The 21,238-nt window shown below is 39.4% G+C and overlaps 1 protein-coding gene across 2 annotated transcripts in view; it reads left to right on the top strand.

Moving 5' to 3' along the window:
- The window catches only part of NELL1 (neural EGFL like 1), an 891,388-nt gene that overhangs the window by 520,377 nt on the left and 349,773 nt on the right, over nucleotides 1-21,238 (top strand). For both annotated transcript variants that reach the window (XM_058688463.1, XM_058688464.1), the window contains exon 14: nucleotides 14,632-14,754. In XM_058688463.1, the coding sequence (XP_058544446.1) occupies nucleotides 14,632-14,754 (123 nt within the window). The remainder of the gene's footprint in view (nucleotides 1-14,631; nucleotides 14,755-21,238) is intronic.

The raw sequence follows: 21,238 nt of genomic DNA on the forward strand, positions 1-21,238 counted from the left end.
GTCTCACAAGGGTTAAGAAATTTACTGATATCTTAGAGCTTCTTTTTGCGGGGTCTGTGGTTCAGACTCCGTATGTCCATCACTCAGTCTTCCATTTACCATTCCCCCACCCTAAGTACCATGTAATAATTTCATTATAGACTTGTATGTCCCCTTTCCCTTGATCCTCTAGTGTCTCCTTTCTGGGAGACAGTGATGGGCTTCAGGACCTGGCCCTTCAGTGTCCTCTTCGGAACTTAGGGTGTGAAAAACTGTATGTGATATTGGTATATTAGTTTTCTAGCACTGCTATAACAAATTGCCACACACTGGGTGGCTTAAAACATCAGAATTTTTTTCTCAGGATTTTCAAAGTTGGAATCCAAAATCAAGGAGTCAGTAGGGTCATTCTGTCTCCAAAGGCTCTATGGAAAAACACTTCCTTTCCTCTTAGAGCTCCTGGTAGCTCCTGATGTTCCTTGACTTATGGGTGCATAATTCTGATCTCTGCCTGTCTTCACATGACCTTCTTCCCTGTGTGTATTTTGATGTGTCTCCTCCTTTCACAAGGGTACCAGTCATTGAGTTTAGGGCCCACTTGAACCACGTATGCCCTCACCTTCACTAATTACATCTGCAAAGACCCTATTTCCAAATAAAGTCACATTCTGAGGTTCCAGTGGACATGCATTTTGTGGAGGGCACCACACCCCACTGTAGTTGGGCATGGAGGACAATTCCATAGGAATGAAGCCTATTGGAAAGCAGGGCAACAGCACTAGCACATTTTCAAGGTTCTGGCTTTCCTTTGATTCTAGCTTCTTTTTCTATGGGACCTTATACATCAGATGAGACCCAGGGCACTTGACAAAGAGTTAGAATCACTAATGGAAAGGGAGGAAAAGACGTTTTTCTCTTTTGCCAGTCTCTCTCTCCATTTTGCTTTGTGTTTTTGTACCATCCTCTTGCTTCAGAATGAAAAACAAGAAGACATACATAACAAGGCTCTGGAAGGAATAGGCAAACTTCTATGATAAGGATAAGCATTATTCTTTTTTGCCATGTCTTATATTTAAACAGTTTTCTTCAGAGTTCCTTTGGGTAACTGTAGAACCAAAAAAAAAATCACAAGCTAGCATCTTCACAGTAGAGAGACAAAGGGCCTCAAAAAAAGGGTCACTTTGGGGATGCTTACATGACCACTACTTAAAACCAAAGTCAAACAACAGTTTTGCGTGTTTTAGTCTCACATTGGATATTCCTATTGTACTAGGTATTTTAAAAGAAACCCAGACACATTGGACCACAGATCAGTTCTTCATTTATTTTTTAGTTTAATGATGCATTTCTAAATTAACCCTGTGGAACAAAATGAACATTTACTGAATCTGTATTATTTGTTTGGTATGCTGTTAGACATTTTTTCCATGCTTTTTCAGCTAATCTTTCCAACAGCTCTGTGTGATGTGTCTTACTGTTTCTATTTTTGGGTGATGACACTGAGGCTCAGGGACATTAAGTATACTCGTTTAGATCACAGAGTGAGCAAGTGAGAAAACTGGACTCGGACCCAGAGTCTCCGGGATGTAGAGAAAAGTAATAAAGCTCCTAGTAACATCTTCCCATAATTACTGAAGACTTCATGGAAAATGCAGGCAACTCTGTGCTGTATTGATGTTGATTATGATTATGATTATGATTATGATGGTGGTGATGTTCTCTGCCATCTTTGGAGCACCTACTATGTGCCCAGAATGATAGTAGAGGGATTAGGAAGTTTATTTTCATGAGCACTCATTTTATAAACATTTCTTAAACATCTCTTCTGTAGCAGAATCTGTTCAGATGTGAAGGCACAGACACCAAGCCAAATTTTCCACTCATTTATTATGGTATTGTCCACATATTGTACACACAGAAACTGGAGTGTGGAGAATTTGCCCAGTCTCCCTAGGATTTGCATCTAGTGCTGGGATTTGTATCCAGATTGGTCAGCCTCCAAAGCTTTGTTTTTCTGTATAAAATTGGATGGATATGAAACCATTTCATTCATTCTAAAAAAAATGAAAACAACTCTCTTGTTTAGTAATAAAAGATACATTTGTTGAAAAAAATTCAGAAGTATAAAGTGAATAAAATAAATAATATAAATGCCTCCCATTTGTCCTCTATCCACCCCTTCCTCCCCATCACAAAACACTGGTAATAGTTTAACAAACATACATTTAACAGACTTTCTTTGGATGGATATATAAATTATTAATATACATTATATATAACCTGCCATATTTAATATATAATACTATATATCCAGGTAGAAAAGCACTTGAATGACTTACTACTTTATGTTTTGTTTCTTATTGCTGTGGGAAAATTGAAAAGGATTAGAATTACTTTCCTTCTACTTCTCATTCCAACCTGTTCTCTGTAATCCCCCTGGCCAGTCGGCTCATAACCTTACTCTGGGCTTTGAGTGAAGGACAGCTGTCCTTCTGTCTGTCCAGTTCTGGAGACCCAGTGCCTCTTTGCCAATGGGCAGAGTTAATGCACAGTTTCAAAGAAACTGAATTACCCAGGAGGAGCTGGCATTAGAGGGTTTGGTATTTGAGGAAGTAAAAGGGGTCTAAGCTAAAGTGGCTACACCCTGGAGAGGGAAGATGGAGACCTGTAGGTTCTTAAAGTGGTGTCTCTGAGAGTGGGGTCATTTCCAGCAAGGAGAATGGATTTGTGGTATAGTCAAAGATTCAGGTCCCTGATATTAGGGTAGCTGTCCTTGGCAAAGATCTTAGCACCTGAGCTTAGCAGGGAATCAGCAGAACTTCAAGCTGCCTTTTAATGGGTTATGGTAATAGCCAATGTGCAACTCAGTCTGATCATGAACTTTTGTCTAAAATCCTGAGAACCATAGTGGGATCCTGCTGAGTGCGAAGTGGACTGGAAAGTAACCAAATAATGAATGAAATTTAGCTGTCCATTCTGGCAAATAGCGAGCTTAGAGTTGTATTTATTTTGATTTCGAAAAATGTTTCTTGAATTCAAGCACCACTTTAGATTATAAATAACATGTCCTTGGGCCTAAAGTGTAGATTTTCAGATTTGACATCTAGGAAACTAGGGATCATCTTATAATTGACACATACATTTTATACATAATTACTTTCTCCCCTAAAAATATTCCTCTGAAATAAATAATATTTTCAGTTAAGGTAATATGGCATATTCCTAGGGTGTTAGCAAAAACGATGAACAATTCTTGTATCCATGTGCAAAAGAACATTTTATCTGGGAGTGATTTCTCATGAATCATTACATTCTCATCTTAAAACATGGACAGAGAGGGGCGCCTGGGTGGCTCAGTTGGTTAAGCAAATGACTTTGGTTCAGGTCATGATCCCACAGTTTGTGAGTTTGAGCCCCACATCAGGCTCTCTGCTGACAGTTCGGAGGCTGGAGCCTGCTTCAAGTTCTGTGTCTCCGTCTCTCTCTGTCCCTCACCTGCTAGTGCTCTCTCTCGCTCTCCCTCTCCCTCTCCCTCTCCCTCTCCCTCTCCCTCTCCCTCTCCCTCTCCCTCTCCCTCTCCCTCTCCCTCTCCCTCTCTCTCTCTCTCTCTCTCCCTCCCTCTCCTGTCTCTCCCTCTCAAAAATAAATAAACATTAAAACATGGACAGAGAGATAAATGTTAATAATTTGCAACAACTTAATATTGGGGTACAATTGCCATAGCAGAAAGTTTACTTTTTATTGTGTACGATTCAGTGGTTTTAAGTATATTTTCAGGATTACACAATCATTATTATCTGATTTTAGAACGTTTTTATCACCCTAAGGAGAAAACTGCTTTCCATGAAGGATTATTCTCCATTCCTTCAAGCTTAGCCCTAGGTAACTACTCCTCCATTTCCTGTCTCTATAGATTTGCCTATTGCGGACATTTTATGTAAATGAGATCATATAACACATGATCTCTGGGACTGATTTCTTTCACTTAGCACAGTGTTTTTGAAGTTCATGCACAATACGTGTTGTAGTATATAGCAGTACTTCATTCTGTTTTATTACTGAATAATGTACATCAAATTATAACATGCAATAATAATGTTGTGTGGATATACCACATGTTCTTTATGGATTTATCAGTTGATGAGTATTTGAGTTTCCACCATTTGGCTATTATGAATAACATTTATATGAGCATTTGTGTGCAAGCCTTTGTGTGGGCATATGTTTTCATTTTTCTTGGATGTATACCTTAGAGTAGAATTGCTGGAACATGCGGTAACCCCATCTATGTTAAACAGTCTGCAGACCTACCAAAGAAATTTTTAAAGTGGCTGAAACATTTAACGTTCCCAGCAGCAATGTAGAAAGGGATCCGGTTTCTCTGTATGCTTATCAACACTGGTTATTGTCTGTCTTTTCGATTATAGCCATTCTTGTGTATGTGACATGGTATCTCATTGTGTTTCTTGCTTTGGATTTCCCTAATTACTAGTGATGCTGAGCATCTTTTTATGTGCTTACTACCCATTTGTTTATCTTCTTTGGAGAAATGTCTATTCAAATACTTTCTCGGTATCTTTTTATTGAGTTGTAAAGGTTCTTTATATATGCTTGATTCGAGTCTCTTGTCAGGTAAATGATTTATAGATATTTTCTTATAAGGCTTAGGTTTTCTCAGAATCCTTAGCAATTCTTCATGAAAGAAATGGCCTGCCTCAGAGCTCCTGAAACCACTTTATTTTCTCCTCATCCCACAAAGTCAACGTGATAAACACATCAACACATCAGTACCAAGTTGTATTTTATTTTTGAATTCTTCTAAGTTTCCCTCAGCTACCTGATGCAATTACTTTTTTCTTATCTTACTTCTCTTTGACCTCTCTGTAACCTTTGATGCTAAGGACAATCATACTCTTTTGTTTCTTGCTTTACTCTGTCTTTTCTTTTTTCTTTTCTTTTCTCTTTTTTTCTTTTCTCTTCTTTTCTTTTCTTTTCTTTTCTTTTCTTTTCTTTTCTTTTCTTTTCTTTTCTTTTCTTTTCTTTTCTTTTCTTTCTTTTCTTTTCTTTTCTTTTCTTTTCCCCCTCCCCTCCCGTCCCCTCTAATAAGTATTTGTGTTAGGGACATACTGTGTCTCAGCAGTTCTGGTAGGAGCTGGATCTAAAGTAAAGAAAGATACATTTGACATATATTCCCAAGCAATATATGTTCTGGTAAAAAAGGTAGGTATTAGTAAAAATAGCAATACATTAATAGACATAAAATTGCAACTGTGATTAACCCTATGAGGAGGTGTTGAGTGCTTACATCAGTAGGTTACAGGGGAAACTTCCCCATCAAGGAAATCAGGTGTTCTTTTCTGAGGAGCTGAGGACTGAACTGAGATAATAAGGATAAGCAAGCAGTAACTGGGCCAAGAGGGAAGCCTATATGAAAGTCCCTATGAGCTGAGGGAAGGAGATAAAGGCAGGCTGGTTGAACAGAGCAGGCAAGAGTGAAAATGAAGCAAAATGGTTCTAGGCAGTTAGGTGGTGGTGAAACCATGCTGGGACCAGGAGATCATATTAACAATGTCCACATTTTGAGATAAAAGGGAAGTAACTGGCTGGAAAATTTCAGCAGGGATGGCAAGATGATCAGATTTGATTTCCTAAAAGATTGCTTTAAATGTAATATGAAGAATAAATTGAAAGTGGGCAATACTGAGTGTGGGGAGATTCATTGAGAAATAATAGCTCTAACTTAATTAATGGCAGCTTAGATGTGGGTGAGATGATGGTGGCTTGGATGAGGGTGGTGGCAATGGAAATAAGGGTTATAGCAATGAATGAGAAAAATCAAGACTTGGTGATGGATCTATTATAAGGGATTAGGGAGAAAGGAGTTTCAAGAATGACTGATAACTACATGACTCTAATTCTTCTGTCATGGTTTGACAGTGACTGTCTTGGTTTGAATCTACCACCTTATAACCATGGGCCACAACCTCTTTGTTCCCATTTCTTCATATAGAAAATAGGAATAATAATAACTCTTAACTCATATGAATGCTATGATACAACTAGGTCAGAGTCTGGCTCATAGTATATGACACAATTAGGTCAGAGTCTGGCTCATAGTATGTGCTCACTAAATGTTACTTATGAAAAATCCCAATTGTTAGTGCTCTTTAGAAAAGAAACAGAGGAGGGAAGTGACTAATTTCTTAAAAATTAAATATACAGAAGACTTTTGATTTTGGCCAAGATGGACTAGCCCTCTTTCTCCTGGGTCTTTTCTTCTATAACCAAAAGAAAACCCTTAGACACAACACAACAAATACCCAGGAAGACTGAAAGATGAACGGAAGGTGAACTACCTGGGAACTTTGGGACTTGAGGAGCCACATGGAGTGAGTTCCCCATTTTATTTTTGAATCTTAGTCATCCTAGTTGAGGAGCTGAAGCAGACTGCAACCTTGAAACCACCATTACACCACCAACCACAATTAGGTTGTGGTTATAAAAGTTCCAAGAAAAGTCCACTCCACTTTTGGGGAAAAGGGGGCTTCACGGAGCAGAAAACCTTGAAAATACCAACTCTACTTTAGCCATCTTTCAATGGGAAACCTGCTTGGCAGAGAGAACATGCTGATTGTCTCCCTGTAGTAATGTCAGTGGGGTTCAGCATGGACCTGGGCCTCCACTCCCCACCAGCAGCTTGGAGACTGAACAAGGCAGTGCAAGGTGGGCCAGTAGGCACTCTGCTCTTTCCCAACTTCATTGTCAGGGGAGCTCACCACGGAGCTGAACTTCATCCAGCATTGACAAAGTAGTATGAGGCAGAGCTAATACTATATTTAATAATGAGAGACTGAACACTGTCTCCCTTAGATTAATAATAAACCAGTGATGTCCACTCTCATGACTCTTGTGCAATATAGCACTGGAAGTCTTAGCACAATAAGGCAACAAAAGGAAATAAAAAGCATAGAGAGCAGAAAGAATTAAAACTATTTCTGTTTAGGGGCGCCTGGGTGGCGCAGTCGGTTAAGCGTCCGACTTCAGCCAGGTCACGATCTCGCGGTCCGTGAGTTCGAGCCCTGCGTCACGCTCTGGGCTGATGGCTCGGAGCCTGGAGCCTGTTTCCGATTCTGTGTCTCCCTCTCTCTCTGCCCCTCCCCCGTTCATGCTCTGTCTCGCTCTGTCCCAAAAATAAATAAAAAACGTTGAAAAGAAAAATTTAAAAAAAAAACAACAAACAATTTCTGTTTACAGATGACATGATTATCTAGGTAGGAAATCCTGAGGAATCTACAAAAAAAATTATAGAGCTAATAGGTGAGTTCTGCAATGTCACAAGCTATGAAATCAACGCACAAAAATCAATTACATTCCTATATACTAGCAACGAACGTCTAGAAACCAAAATTAAAAAAAAAGATTACTATTATATACAGTTGCTCCAAAGTAAAATGAAATAAATACCTCACGAAATAAATCTAACAAAACATGTGTAGGATCTGTATACTAAAAATTACAAAACACTTAGGAAATAAATCAAAGAGTAAGTAAATAGGTAGATATACTATGTTCATAGAAGAAGACTCAATATGATAAAGATGTCCGTTCTCCACAAATTGATCTGTAAGTATAACACAAACCCTTATTAAAATCCCAACAAGAATTTTTATAGAAATGAACAAACTTAATTTAAAATTTATGTAGGGGCACCTGGGTGGCGTAGTCGGTTACCCTTCCAACTTTGGCTTAGGTCATGATGTCACGGCTGTTAGGTTTGAGCCCCATGTTGGGCTCTGTGCTGCCAGCTCAGAGCCTGGAACTTGCTTCAGATTCTGTGTCTCCCACCTTCTCTGCCCCTGACTCTCCCTCTTCCTTTCTCTCTCTCTCAAAATTAAATAAACATTAAAAAAATGTTTTTAAGTAAAAGAAAATTTATGTAGAAAGAGAAATTAGAATAACGAAAACAATTTTGACCAAAGAAGAGTAAAGTGGGGGAAATCACTATATCTGACATTAAGGCTTTCTATGTGCCTTTCTTTATATTTACAGTAATCAAGGCAGTGTGGTATCTGCAAAGGAATAGACACCTAGATCATTGGAATGGAATAGAGAACCCCAGAAATAGGCCAACGTACATATAACCAATTGGTTTTTGACAAAGGTACAAAAGCAATTTAATGGAGGAAAATAGCTTTTTCAATTTTTGCACTGTAACAATTGGACAAGTGTAGGCAAACAAAACAAAACACCTCAACTGAAACTGTATACCATATACAAAAATTAGCTCAAAGTGGGTCATGGACTTAAAATGTAAAATGTAAAACTGTTAAAAAAAAAATAGAAAATCGTTAAGACCTAGGGTTAGATAAAGAGTTATTAGACATGACATTAAAAGCATTATCCATAAAATAAAAAATTGAGTTTCATAAAAAATTAAACCTTTGCATGTGAAATAATGATGAGGATGAAAATACAAGGCATAGACTGTGAAAAGATATTTACAAACCACATAATAAAGGCCTTAATATCTAGAACATATGAAGAATTCTCAAAATTCAACAGTAAAATAAAAACCCAAGTATAAATGCGTAATAGACATGAGCAGATAATTCACCAAAGACAAGCTTCAGGTCGAAAATGAGCTTGTCAAAAGATGTTCAACATCATCAGCCATTGGCAAAATGCAAAGCACAATGTAGTATCACGTACACACCTATCACAATGGCTAAAATTTTTAAAGTGGCAAAACAAAATGCTGACAGTGATGTGGAGAAACTTGATGACTTACACATTGCTGATGGGAATGTAAAACAGTACAGCTATTCCAGGAAATTGTTTGGCAGTTTATTACAAAATGAAGCATGCATTTATCGTATGACCCTGTGTTCACACTTTTGCATATTAATCCAGAGTAATGAAAGTATATATTCACACAAAAACCTTCACCCAGATGTTCATCGAAACTTCATTCATAACAGAAAAATACAGGAGACAATCCAAGAGTCCTTCAGCGTGTGTATGTTGAACAAACTGTGATGAATTTATGCAACGGAATACTTCTCAACAACAAAGTAACTTGTACTGTGGACACATACAACTTGAATGGAATTCAAGGGCATTTCATCTAGTGAAAAAAAGTCAGTCTCAGAATTTACTTACTGTACGTATAATTCTATTTATACAGCATTCACTCAATGACAAAACTGTAGAGATGAGAACATGTTAGTAGCCAATAAGGGACAGGGACTGGGGGTAGGTGGGTTTGGGGGAGTGCTGAGTAGGTGTAAACAAAGAGCAATACGTGAATATGGTGGTGGGTACCTGAACTTATACATAGGATAATATTGCTGAGAATTATACACTTATATACACATATACACCCCCAAAAGGAGATAGATACTGTTTCTGAAAAAAAGGTGTAAACTGAATAATGTTTGTAGACTAGCTAACAGTAATATACCGATGTCAGTTGTCTCGTTTTCATGTTGTACTACAGCTATATAAGATGGCACTATTGAGGGAAGGAAGCAGGGTGAAGTGTAATGGTATTCTTTGTACTACTTCTGCAACTTACTTTAAGTCTGTGATTATTCTCCTTTAAAAAGTAAAAAAATTAACCTACACTGTGGCCAACACTTTAGAAGTTCCTTTTGATCACACGGTAAGGTGGAGTTTTAGAAAGAATACAGGAGAAGAGATGAGGAAGATAGATGGAAGTTTGAGTGCCAGACATACAACTTATTGTATGTACTGTATGCCCAACATAGTATATGTACTGACACCTCACAGGTGCTTCAAACCTCAATTTCTTTATAAAATGTTGTCTGATGAGATTGGCTCCTCCTAGTGAGGTCATTGTAACAGTTTTGTAAAATGCATGAGAGATGACTTTGGACAAAGTAAAGCTACAAGCCCACCAGACCCCAAATATGGAGCATTTGCAGCTGAAGTGACTATTTCAGTAACTTGTTTGGGTCCTGACTAGTCCACTAAGAAAACATGGTATTTAATTTTTAAAAAAAATTTTTTTTTAATGTTTATTTATTTTTGACAGAGACAGAATACGAGTGGGTTAGGGGCAGAGAGAGAGGGAGACACAGAAGCAGAAGCAGACTCCAGAGCCTGATGCGGGGCTCGAACTCAGGAGCTGTGAGATCATGACGTGAACCGAAGTCGGATGCTCAACCAACTGAGCCACCCAGGCTCCCCTAATTTTTTTTTTAATTTTTTTTTTAACGTTTATTTATTTTTGAGACAGAGAGAGACAGAGCATGAACAGGGGAGGGTCAGAGAGAGAGGGAGACACAGAATCTGAAACAGGCTCCAGGTTCTGAGCTGTCAGCACAGAGCCCGACGCGGGGGTCGAACTCAGGGACTGTGAGATCATGACCTGAGCCGAAGTCGGACGCTTAACCGACCAAGCCACCCAGGCGCCCCCCTAATTTTTTTTTTTAACATTTATTTATTTTTGAGACAGAGCATGAGCGGGGGAGGGGCAGAGAGAGAGGGAGACACAGAATCGGAAGCAGGCTCCAGGCTCTGAGCCATCAGCCCAGAGCCCAACGCGGGGCTCAAACTCACGGACAGCGAGATCGTGACCTGAGCCGAAGTCCGACGCTCAACCGACTGAGCCACCCAGGTGCCCCAAAAACATGGTACTTAATTGATAATGGCTATTGATTCCATTTGATTGCATTATTACAGAGGTAGGGTAGAGTCTTTCTGAGCCATTCTATGGAAGGAAAAGGAAGAAAAGGAGGAGGATAAAGGACCTATGTGATAATGACAGTGCCTCATCAGTGCTCAACAAATATTAGCCAGCATAACAATTATCATCATTAGTGGAGAAACAGCATGCTGCCGTAATCATTATTCTTTGTCCTGAGAGGTTGGATACTCTAATTATACTAATCAAACTCTAGTCAGACATCAACAATGCTAAACATACATCTTTCACCTTTCCAATTTATAGTCTTGTTTCTTGGGGACAATTGAATCTAAGCAAATAACTTCCTTGAGTATTCAAAGAGATATTCTAATTTAATTATCTTCAAAAGCCTATCTCTTTGTAGCCTTTCTGCCTGAACTATAAAGGAAAGAGAACATTTTCTTAACCAATTTTTACTACCATCCAACAATAAAGGCTGCTCCCAAATAATTGCAGTAGTGGTGGTCTTAGCAATAGTAGTAATAATAGTCATAAAAATAGCTTATATTTATGAAGCACGTACTAGTTGCCATGTGCTCTAAGCATTTTACTTGCATTAATTAATGCAATCCTCACAACCACCTCAGAAGATAGGTTCTATTATTATCCACATTTTCCATATTAGGAAACTAATAAGTGGCAAACCCAGGGTTGTCTCAGCCAGGCTGCGTGGTTCTGGAGTTTGTGCTCTCAACTGCCTTGTGCCGCCTCTCAGAGCGCTTGTCCTCCCCCTTTTGCAGCATCTCCAACAGCTGGAAGGGAATTTGATGTTTTTGGAAGGAGAACGTTTCATATTTGATGATTGTTGTCCAACATAGGTCAGATCTTCAGTGGAAATTTGGGGCTAGTATATACATAAAGACCGTCTTCCTTCCTGGCTCTGTGGAATCACTTCCATATGTCTTGGTTTAACTTCAACCGTATCCAGATTGCTTGTAGCTGCTGACTGAGGTGGTCACCCTGGCGTCTAGTGTCACAAATACGAGCTCCCTCACTTACTGGTTTTGTGATCTTGGGCAGATTCTTTAATGTTTGTTTGTTTGTTTGTTGTTGTTGTTGTTTTTGTATCTGCTCCTTCATTGTAAAATGGGAAAACTCATTTCATGTGATTGTTAGGAGAATTAAATGATATGTGCAATATTTAGCTCAGTGCTTGGCACTTTCTAGGCTCAATACCATTATGGGAAGTAATGATAGGCAAAGTGAGGGTTGTATAAAATATGCTACAATTCCTCTCTTCAAAGTTAGTTAATAAGGCAATAATAAAACTTACAAATATCACCATGTATTGTGATATGGTTGCCTCCAAAGAGGTAAAGATACCAAATTTGGTAAAAATTCCAAGATGGGTGAAATTTATGTGGTATGGAGAGGAGGTATGGAAGGCTTTCCTGGCAAAGTATGTGCATGAAATGGTGTTTGAAGCCAGGTGGGGGCAAAGGTAGTCCAACTACATTGAGAGACTGTATTTTAAGTCATGGACATAAAATGTCAAACTGGAGAGGGGTAGGAATGAACTCTTGCATTTGCAGGACCATGTTGGGGCCATCTCATCACGGAAGAGGGTTTGCTTCAAGAATATTGGGAGAGAAGACTACGTAGGATGGATATGCTAATTACCTTAATGAGGGAAATCCTTTCACAATGTATACATACAATAGATCATCACGTTGTACACTCTAAATAACTTAGAGTTTTTTCACTTATGCCTCAACAGAGCTTGGGGGGAAAAAGACCAGGTAGGTAAGGATGTATCAGATGTTTGAAATGTTGCATAAAACCATGCCTTTATTTTGCCTGTAGTGCCACTCATGGGCAATCCTGACTGAGAAAACTATGACCATTTTTCAAAGACCAGTTCAAATACTACCTTTTGCAAGAAGACTTTTCTCCCTATGAGCTGAAATTTCTTTACCTCAGTGGACTCTTATTTCAGTCTATTCCTCCTATCTAGCATGACCACACGTGCCAGTTTGCCTAGGTCATCCTGAGTCAATGCTGTTATTCTAGTGTAATTATTAATAGAGCCCCCCATTCACTCTAAAATATGTTGTTTTCTAGGTAAAATACAAAGTCATCTCCTGGTAACTCTTATCACTTCTCCCTTCTGTTCTGCCTAGTTGCATATTGACATCTGGTGGCCCCTATTAAAATGTTCGTGTGAACAGAGACATACCTACTCACCTTTGTAGTCCCAGGACAGACCCTAATAATTATTAAATTAATTTAAATAAGGGATTGAAAACTTCAGTGTCAAAGTCTATATTCTTAGACTTTGTGTGCCCGACATCCTCTGGTGTTGTAACTACATGTACTAGGTTTTTAATAGGTCTGTAAATTTGATTGGACATCCACAGGGTGATACTATTTCTGGACTATGCTGGAAATAACATTAGCACAGACTAGATGTGAGTTCTCATAAATTTTCTCTTCTCCCTGCATGGTAACCTGTGCACGCTTCTCACTGACCATTTGCATTGGTCTTATGGCCAAAAGAAAATTTTTGTTTTGAAAAATGGAAGGTGTTCAGTCATATGCCTATGTACGCTTTACTTTAATTACACGTGGGTGACCAAAACAGCTGTAGGTTGTAGAATTTAACCTTTCTCATTACTGGGTTTCTGTTAGGAAATTTAGAGTAAAAATTAACGAAGATAGAGGATATTTCAATTGATTGGTACACTTTTGTAACAGCACACTACAAACTATATTGAATTTTTTAGTGTTGTTCAATTAGTGTTATTTCTTTGGGGTTGCTGGCTGGGATTTCAACTCTTGTATTATAACCTTTGTGACTTAAACCTGTCTGAATTTTCTTCTTAAAATTTCTAACAAGTTATACTAGCAGATGTTAAAGGGAATAAGGTCTAACCTTTCAATACTCTTTGTTTACAGAGTAGCGATTTAGATGACTCTAAATTTCCTGCTGATGACAGGAAGGTATCGCTGTCTGTGAAATCTTGATTTCTAACTTGGATTCTTGTAGTGTATTTTGTAAGGTGTTAGACCTATTTCCCTCATGTTTTGTGGGTTAAGGATGCTGTAGCTATTTGAAAATATATAACCATGTGATTACCCATCAGGTATCAACCCAGGGGTTGAATGCTGAACCCTGTGAACTTGGACTACCTGGAAAACTAGAGTTAAGAGCCCTGCTGAAGGCCCTTGAAGAGCGGTCCTAAGAGTAAATCCCTTTTAGACTCAGCACAACCCTATGCTTGCCAGCATTTCCTGTGACCAGTGAAATTCCTTTGAAATTCCTTGTTAGTCAGCCCTTCTTTGCCAAGTTATATCAGCTGAGCCTCCCTCTTCAGTTTTACTCTCTTTGTTCTAAAGAAACTATGGATTCTCACATGTGGGATTTTTTTTTTTTTTCCTTTTTTAAACTTAGAGGCAGGTTTCCCAACACAGGAACCATTGACATTTTGTACTGGTTCATGCTTTCTTGTGTTGGGTTTTCCTGTTCATTGTAAGACACTTAGTAGCATGCCTGTCCTGTATCCACTAGATTCTAGTAACACCCCTACTCAAACCATGATAACCAAAGGTATTGGCAGACATCATCAAATGTTTCCAGTGGGGATGGGATGCAAAATTACCCCCTGTTGAGAAACACTGCCTTGGAGCCTCCATAGAAACATTTGCAGAGCATGGAAAAGGCAATGCCCTCAGAGCAGTACTTACCAGTCATGTGACTTGCATAAGATGCTGCCTTTTCTGACCCTTAGTCTTTTTACCTGCAAAGTGGGGATAATGATATCTATCTTTGAGACCTGTTGAGATTTCAACCACATCAGGGATAGAAACTTCCAGGTATATAGTAAGATCCCTATACATGGTAGTTATGCCATTCTTATGTGGTGAGTCTCAACTTACTTTTCTAACACCTGTGATTCCAACTTAAGAAAAGGCGTTTCTTTCTTTTTTTCTCACCCTGCAAACAGAGCATGATGAATGCGGCAGCGGGCAGCACAACTGTGACGAGAATGCCATCTGCACCAACACTGTCCAGGGACACAGCTGCACCTGCAAACCGGGCTATGTGGGAAATGGGACCATCTGCAGAGGTAGGCTTGCTGCCTTTGAGGTGAGCTGTGAACAGCTTCCCTGCCTGGGCTTCTGGTATTCATGTGGTAGACCCTTGTCACCATTCTGGTAGCTGAGCATGGCTAGGGTTCTGTTCCTGGTCTGTCATCTGGTGAGGGCACTGTGCATCAGAGAAGAAAAATGATTTAAGTCTACATTTTGGATTGAATGCAAAAGGTATGCATTTGGGTCTGGGGCATGGTTCTACACCCTCATGGCTCTGTTTAGCTTTGCCTCTTGGCCTGAGTTTGTGAGGGACACTCTGATTGCTGACGTGGGTTTTTATTCCCTGTGTGCTTTGCTCAGAGGGCAAGTGGGCACTGCCAGTGGCCATACTCCAGGTATCTGCTTGCATAGGAAGCTGAAAGTTCTAGCCTCTGTCTGTGTGGTAGCAGTTCAGCAATTCAGATGTAGTGTCTTGGTTTCCATCTGCATTTGGAATAAAATTAAAGTTTCTCCTTGTGGCTTATGAGAGCTTTCAGGATCCGGTCTCTGGCTCCTCTCAGCTGGCATCTCTCTTTTCTCTCCCCTCATTCCCTTTACACCAACATATTATCCCTCACTGTTTCTCAGACATGCCAACCAGCTTCCAGTTTTGGGATTTGCACTTGCTTTCCCCTCAGCCTGGATGTGCTCATTTCCTTCAGGTCTTGACTCAAGTATCTCCTTATTGGAGTAACGTTCTTAGGCCGCCTCTAAAATAGCAGCCTTAATATTTCTTAGCCTCACACCCTACTTTATTTTTTTTTGTTTTCATTAACACAACATAACAGAACATTATACATTTATGTGTTTGCTTCTGTATTGTATGCCTCCCCATTGGGATGTAAGCTCTCTGAGAGCAACCGCTTGGTTTTGTCTCCCTGCTGTGTCTCCAGCGAGTAGATGGATGCCTGGCACATTGTAGGTGCTCATTAAATGTGTTACCTTACTGAATTAACCTGAGGAAAGTGACAACATTACATTGCAAAGGAGGCAAAATGTACAAAAGACAGGAAATGATCCTTTGGGTTCTATATTATTAGAATTATCCCCACTTTAGAGGTGACAAAACTGAGACACAGGAAGGCTGAGTAGCTTGAAGACAGAAGTAATATACAGTGAATAAGTCACCATAATCATGCCCTAAATTGGGCAGAATTTAAAAAAAAATGACTTAATTCTCTGTTGGTGAGGTTGGTGTAAACAGATTTGTTTTTATTTGTGTACATGCCTGAGTATAAATTAGTGAAACTTTTAATGGCAATTTGAGAAAAAACTATCAACATTTAAAGTGAATGTGAAGAGTAATAAAGGGATTCTCTTGATTCCATTCACTTTATCTCCTGAAATGTATTCTGGGAAAGGCACAGGCCCATGAGGGGGGAATGTGCACATACAGAGGTGTTTTGCTGTGTTGTATATATTCAGTGAAAGCCAGATACAGCCAGAAAATCTGTCAGTAATGAAATGATTTATTTCACATGTCATTTTGTGGAAGAGAATATAAAGGTTTAAAAAACTTTAAGTGTATGTATGCACACACATGTGTATGTGTGTTCATGTACATACTCAGTGATCTCCAAGATGTGTTTTCGAGAAAAATCAAATAAAGCTATAGGACATTACCTGTAGCATCATCACATATCTCATTTATCATTTATAACTACCTATATGCATACTTCTGTAAAGCATAAAGACTGGGACATGCAAACTGCTCATGTTATTGTGTGTGTGTGTGTGTGTGTGTGTGTGTGTGAGAGAGAGAGAGAGAGAGAGAGAGAGAGAGAATGTTCACTTATTATGAATTCAATGTTGTTTTTATCTTTTACAATGGGAATTTATACATATAATATTTGTGGGGTTTTTTTAAGTTCCATGAGGCAAATAAAAATACCAGTGCTCAGCTTTTAAAAGAAGGCTGAAGATACTTCAAAAGTAAAGTAAAAAGACATAAATATTAATATAATTCCATGGATTATCCAGCCCACTGCTGGTACTTTCATGCTAATGCTATAAATCTGAGGCTCACATAGGGATTTGATTTTAATGCATTTTTTCTTCAGAATTATGTTACCTCATAAAATAATATTAATTACCCTAGTTCAGTGAGTTTGTGTTTGCCCAACCCTCTCATGCCATTGTGATAAGTAGTGGCTTCACCTATGTGGAATTTGAAAGTCTGATTGTAAAAAATTATGAGTTCAAATAATGTTTCTGGTGTCCGCAGGCTCTGAAAGTACATCTTCCCTTGAAAGTCACAAATCAAGGACAATAATTTTCTTCAAGTGGTTTTCGTGGTCAGTTAGGTGGACATCAATAAGATGGGGAGAATCTCGTGTTTATAAATGTTGCCTGGGGAGGCAGTGCAATGTAGTTCAAGAACTGGATTGCAAGTTTAGAGAACTAGGGGTTAGACAGGATTTCACTGCTGCCGAATTGTAACTTCTGTATTTTTACATACTAAAATTGGGTGAATATCCCCATCCGTGTTTTTCCAACAATGTTATTGCAAAGAGTTATGAAAGGAATATATGTGTGTGTGTGTGTGTATGTGCATATATATGTGTATATATATATATATGTATGTATATGAAAGGAATATATATGTGTGTGTGTGTATATATGTATATATATATATATACATACACACACACATATATATATATATATATATATATATATATATATATATATATATATCAATGTGTTTTAGACTATCACAGGCTCTAAAATGTAAAACACTATTAGTAGTAGTAAAACAGTAGCAGTACAATGAGGGAAGAGGTGGAGGCAGTTAATGAGTTGGCTTGAACCTCAGCCTTCTGCCTGAGTTGCCCAAATTTGTGTCTTCATTTGAGGACATACACTTTGTAGTTGACTTTTCCACCTGTAACCGAAACATTTACAGAAGGAGTTGGACAAGGATAACTAGATCACTTGAACTGTTTTTTTTAACGTGTAAAAGCTTTTCTGGACATGGTATTGTTCATGGAATTGACTACATATGCATAGAAATAAAAACCATTAACACTACTAGTAACAAAATATGAGACAGCAATTTCTCAAACAATACCAGTTGGTGTGAATTCTTTCACATCGGCTTTCCTGGTGGTCAGTGCCCATGGAAGGTGTTTTTTGGAATTTTTTTCACACGGGTGGTAAATACCTGTTCAGCTTCAACATTCACAAAGTAGGTGCAAGATGCCTTTCTGGGTGTGTTCATATATGTTATCTCCTTAGTTCCCACCATATCCCTGGGAGCTTGATAGCATCGTTACAGCTCACAGGTAAATCTTGAATAAGACATAGCTGAATTCAATTTACCTGGATTAGTGCTACTGACTACTTTTAGTTTCTTCCCTCCAGGCCCCTTCCTGTACCTTCTCCATTTTTTTTTTCTCTTTCTCCCTCTTCCTCTTTCTCCCTAACTATTCATTATTTAAGCCTCTCTCTTTTTTTTTCTTTTTTCTTATATTCTAAGTAGAGACTGTAAAAAAATCAGAAAGGGAAGAGAAACAGTACAATGACAATCTATAATTTTTAAATTTGCCTATATTTTTGATAAACAGACTAAAATACTTTGAAACTGTGCAAGATTTGTTGCTAAAAATTTGGGGTTAAATGGACAGAACACGTGCAAATTGCTTCAGGTCCAATTTGCACAACCTGACATACAGGTTGGGGTGGTCTGTGGAGTGTTTATCTGCCTTCACAGTCCTGCATTAACCTGGAACTGAAGGTGAGTTTGGGGCAGCTTCCACTTAGTAGGTAATAGGCAGGGCCTTCTCCCTTGTCTGTCCCTAAGGGCTGGGTAAGATATGATGATCCTTGAGAACACTATCATCTTCATGATTAATAGTATTGACATTTATTAGTCAATTTATTAGACTGTAAAGATACAGTGGGAATAAATTCTGTGTCTGGAGCATAGTTCTGGGCACCATAAGAGCAAAAGGCAAATAAGAGAAGGTCACTGGAAACTTCACCATTTAGTATGAGAAAAAGATTTGAACAGTTGCTTCCCACCCAATGTAACTATTTACAAAATGGTATTATCTCGTGTGCAAAAGGCTTATAAGGAATTATTCAAGGGGTGCCTGGGTGGCTCACTTAAGCGTCCAACTCTTTAATTTCAGCTCAAGTCATGATCTCATGATTCTTGAGTTCTAACCCCACATCTGGCTCTATGCTAAGTGTGCCAAGCCTCCTTGAGATTCTCTCTCCCCCTCTCTACACTCCTTTCCCACTTGGGTGAGCTCTCACTCTCTCAAAATAAATAAAGAAAAAAATTATTCAAAATTTAGAGCCACATGAAAGGTATTATTATGTGTTAGTTAGGACTCCTTTGGTTGCGAGTAAGAGAAATCTACTGGCAAGACTGGCTATGTGACTGTCAGAGCCCAGAGTAAAATAAAAGACTGGGGGGGAAAAGTAGAAGAAAAATTTTTTTTCTGTTTAAAAGTACTAAAATATAAAGCTTTTGCCTTTCTTTTGTGGTCTCTTTCTCACCCTATTGTGATGGTTTTTTTTATTTGCTATTTAATGGCACTTCCTTGGCCCTGAAGATCCTCTTGGGGTGAGTGCAGACACTCAGAGGAGCTTCAAGCCCATCCCCTAACTTGGCACATGCACTTGGCCCACTGAATGCAGGGCTCCTCTCTGCCTTGACCAGTGGGGCAGGGAGGTTGAGCCAGGTGGCACCCCTTCCCTTGAGCCTTGTACCCCAGTCCACAACAGATGGTCAACCTAAGGGACTGCAGTCTCCCCACATCACCTGTGGAATGCACCTGAGTGCTGACAGGGAGGATGACACAGTTATACTTTCACCTGGAAAACTCTGAGCCTGCATTCCTAACCCCTACCCTGTGCAAAGACCCTGTTGGGGGCAGGGGGCAATTGCTGCTTCGTGGAGAAGAGAGAGGCTCTGAGGGACCAGAGCCCAGGGGTCAGAAGAATGGAGAGCTGAGAACCCATCCTGGAGAGGGGGGTAGACTATGGGAGTGAGACCACACATGAGCTAAGGCTCCAAAGCCCCAGTGCATGCTCTGTTGTCTGCTTAGACCTAATTTACAGAAAAATTCAAATATGAAATTAGTAAAAATGTTAATGTGGTGACCACAGAACATGAATCCCCAAATGAAGGGTCCTTCTGAGTCAGGGGCCCCATGCAACTGCCTTGGCTGCATGCTGGTGAAGTTGGAAGTGTCAACTAGCCTTCACTGTCCAGGTGTGTCATATGACCTGAGGGCGGAAAGGTGGCTGGGATTTAGGAACAGATTTCTCTAAGAGCTGGAATGCTGATTGTACGCTGTCTCCTTGATGCTTCCTTGTGGATTGGCTTCATATTTCTCTCTTTTTACAGGCAGGCTTTCTGTTTGTCCATGTGGTTGAGGATCAGATCCTCTGTTTTGTAGACTCAAAACTTGGCCTTGTCAGAGTACCAGAGATGATCAATCTCTTGGGACTGATATACTAATTTTTTTTATTTTTATTTAAAAAAAAAATTTTTAATGTTTGTTTATTTTTGAGAGAGATAGAGACAGAATGCGAATGGGTTAGGGGCAGAGAGACAGGGAGACACAGAATCCGAAGCAGGCTCCAGGCTCCAGGCTCCAAGCTGCCAGCCCAGAGCCTGATGCGGGCCTCGAACTCACGAGCGATGACATCATGACCTGAGCTGAAGTCAGACGTTTAACCGACTGAGTCACCCAGGCGCCCCACTGATATACTAATTTTTTATGATAAGCTGTTGTGGTTTGAGGAAAGCCTAAAAATGATAGCTCTCCCCACCCCCACCACCTGCATTCAAAACCAGTTGAGAGACAAATAAATTGAGCAGTGGGAACTAAAATGTCGATATGAGTACTGATAAAAATTATACCAGAGAGCACGGCTTATGTATTCGACACTGGTATTTGTAATATTGAACCCCCGAATTAGACAGACTTCTGCATCTATTCACGGTGGCCCAAGACGACACCTAGGGCTTCCTGTGTTTATCTCCACATAGGACTTTTTCACATTGTAGGGCAATAAAAGTCCAGAAGGGTTGTTTCCTGTGTTCCTCCTAATCCCTAGTGAATAAGTGAGGGAACAGCTGGGCTCTGCAGGTCAGGTTTCTCTCACCAGCAATCAGGGAAGAATGAGAGGGCGTGGCAAGTGGCCTAGGGCAAACATTTCTTAGAGAAATCAGATAAATGGAAAAGAAGCACCCCCTTCCCCAAGTCCACCTACAGCTTCTATTAAGAAGTGTCACAATGTTTGTGTCTGTAGTTTCACTGTCTTTCTTAGATGAAAGATACACAGGGAGCCTTTTTTTTTTTTTTAATAAATTCTGAATTATTTAAGTGAAAAATCAGAGCTAAGGAGTTAGTCTGGGATTTTATTGGCTCGTCACCTCAGTATCTGTTCCCTGGCTGCAACTCTCTCCATGGTAGGTATAGTGATCTAGGGTCTGTTCTAAACGTAGTGTGATGCACTTGC

Source organism: Neofelis nebulosa, chromosome 10 (assembly GCF_028018385.1).
Source record: "Neofelis nebulosa isolate mNeoNeb1 chromosome 10, mNeoNeb1.pri, whole genome shotgun sequence".
Taxonomy (NCBI): domain Eukaryota; kingdom Metazoa; phylum Chordata; class Mammalia; order Carnivora; family Felidae; genus Neofelis; species Neofelis nebulosa.